This window comes from Penaeus monodon, chromosome 43 (genome assembly GCF_015228065.2).
Source record: "Penaeus monodon isolate SGIC_2016 chromosome 43, NSTDA_Pmon_1, whole genome shotgun sequence".
Lineage (NCBI taxonomy): Eukaryota > Metazoa > Arthropoda > Malacostraca > Decapoda > Penaeidae > Penaeus > Penaeus monodon.
This window is the reverse complement of record NC_051428.1, coordinates 23,713,433-23,715,932: the sequence shown is the minus strand read 5'-3', so window position 1 is coordinate 23,715,932 and position 2,500 is coordinate 23,713,433. Positions and strand designations below refer to the sequence as shown.

The window sequence follows — 2,500 nt, the reverse complement described above, 5'->3', positions numbered from 1 at the left end:
CCATCAGTCGCCAGAAGTCGGTCGTGATGCAGTTCGACTTCACCAACTCTGCCCCCTCGCCCATCCTCACGCTGGACGACCACCCGCTCGACGTAGTCCGTTCCACCAAGCTGCTCGGCGTCACCATCGACGATAAGCTCTCCTGGACGCAGCACGTCAGAGACATCGTGAGGTCTGCCTCATACAGGCTTCACATGCTGCATCGCCTCCAGTCCCTTGGCGTTCCACTCCCTGAGCTTCAGAATATCTACAGGCTATTCATCCTGCCTAAATTGACCTGCTTCAACTTGAGAGGGTGCAGAAAAGGGCAGCCAAGATCATTCTCGGTCCTGTCTATACCAGCTATGACAGCGACTTGGCTGTCCTAGGCCTCACCTCCCTCGCCACTCACTACACAACCTCACTGCAGCAGTTTGGCCTAAAATTGCTGTGCCATCCGCGCCACCGTGACCTACTGTCCCCCTCCGCGCCGCCGCCTCGCCGGGCCCTACGCGCCGCCAACAAACTGGTGCCCATCAGGGCCCGCACTGACCGCTACCACCGGAGCTCAGTACCCTACTCTAATCCGACTCACCAACGAACACTAGTCCATATTTACTAGTCCAGATCCTAGCTCACCTGATTTTGTACTTGGCTTTTGTTAATCTGTTTATTTTGTTGTTATAGATTGTTAGCTTACTTTGTTGTGTGTTGTTTATATGTTTATGTATATATAGTTTGTCTCTTTATCTGTATTGCTATGTATATTTTTAACCTCTGGCTGCTTGAAAATCAATAAACCGATTATTATTATTATTATTATTATTATTATTACTATTATTATTATTATTATTATTATTATTATTAACCATCCCCAGTCGAAGTGCAGTCGATGCCCCATTACGAACATAGACTTTACAAACCTTACCTGGCAGAGGCATACATAGACACAGTAGTCAAAAGAGACGTGACAGCCAAGCCTGTTCGAGCGGGTATGACTTTAGCTGGCCAGAAGAACGAAGCCCAAGACACAGCCACGATTAAGACAGAGGGTAAGAACAAGGTGAAGAGATGCCCATGATATCTGCGAGATAACTTGATGCTGTTCTGCACTGCTGACGAAGGCTCTGTCGGGTGGAATGTAAATTAATCATTTCTATTACAGTAAGGAGATCCTATTACTGGTGTCGGTATTACTATTGTCACTAATGTTACTGCTACTTCTGCTGCTATTACCACCACCACCACCACCACAATTACTACTACTACTACTCTTAAGACTTCTACTGTTACTCTTACTATTACTATTACTACTGTTACTATTATTACTGTTACAATTATTGCTAACATTAATACTATCTTTAATTGTTATATTGTCCCTTTATGGCCCTGCGATGTCTGCTAATTGGTTAATCTTTAGCTTTCCATTAGCATTCGAGTTGGCTATACAGTAATGTCGTGGCAAGCTTCTCGTGTCTCTTATTAGGTGAAATTTGTACGTATTCCGTATACAGAACTCTTTGTTCAATAAAAGACCATAAAAACAAAGAATTTTCACCTTTTCCTTTTGATTTTGGACGAAGTTTTAAATGAGTTAGTTGGCATGGAGGCAGGAGGTCAACTAAGCCAACTAAAAGGAGGGTAATTCGTTTCAGAACTGCTGCCCCAGCGACTGACACGAATTTTCAGTGTTTGAACCTTGACGTAATGAATGTCCACCGATGTTTGGGACCACGGGTAAATGTTGTAGGGATTGCATGGGGCTCTGTTATTACTGTGCCTGATAGGGGTTTTGGTTACTTTACTCAGTCGTCCATCTTGGGTGTCACATGTAAACAAAATAACGAAGGGAAGAACGGGAAAACACACGTATTTGCTGAAGGCTTTTTGGCTGTATTTTTTTCTTCAGGGTATGAAGTGAAGAAAAGGCTTGCGACGTTTTTTCCCTTTGTTGTTTTATTTTCAATTAGTTTGACATAAATCCTGCACATGCGCCTCACATACTAAACTCTGAATTCTTGGAGCTATGACAACCACAGATGAACGCTGACCATTTTTCATTTCCATTACGCTACTTGTTATTATCTCTAAAGCAGTGTTTGGTATTCTGACCATATGATAAAGCAAGATCGAAAAGTAGTCATATGAGAACCATGCTGTATCACCAGGTCCAATCATTACGTAAGCTACATTTTGAAAGTTTGAAAGTGTTTTTTGTCCATACCATGTTATCTTTTCAGTGAACATATAGATCAAAGGTGGAGCGTTTTATTCAAATATTGTAGAGGACTATAAAAGCATTTGCAGGATTCACCAGCAATACTGTTTCGCATGGATCATTATCCAGTATCTGTCTCATAGCTTACTACTACTACAACTACTACTACTAATGCTGCTGCTACTACTACTGTTACTACTACTACTGCTACTACTACTACTACTGTTACTGCTACAACAACAACAACTACTACTACAAATGTTAATGATAACAGCAACACTGACCTTGACTATGATAATTATA

The 2,500-nt window shown here is 42.1% G+C and overlaps 1 protein-coding gene across 1 annotated transcript in view; it reads right to left on the bottom strand.

Moving 5' to 3' along the window:
* Positions 1 to 179: 179 nt before the first annotated feature.
* LOC119568324 (glutamate-gated chloride channel alpha-like) overlaps positions 180 to 2,500 on the bottom strand; it is an 11,061-nt gene continuing 8,740 nt past the window's right edge. The window contains exons 7-8 of the mRNA XM_037916779.1: positions 908 to 1,106; positions 180 to 231 (exon numbers count right to left, since the gene is read on the bottom strand). Of these exons, the coding sequence (XP_037772707.1) occupies positions 180 to 231; positions 908 to 1,106 (251 nt within the window). The remainder of the gene's footprint in view (positions 232 to 907; positions 1,107 to 2,500) is intronic.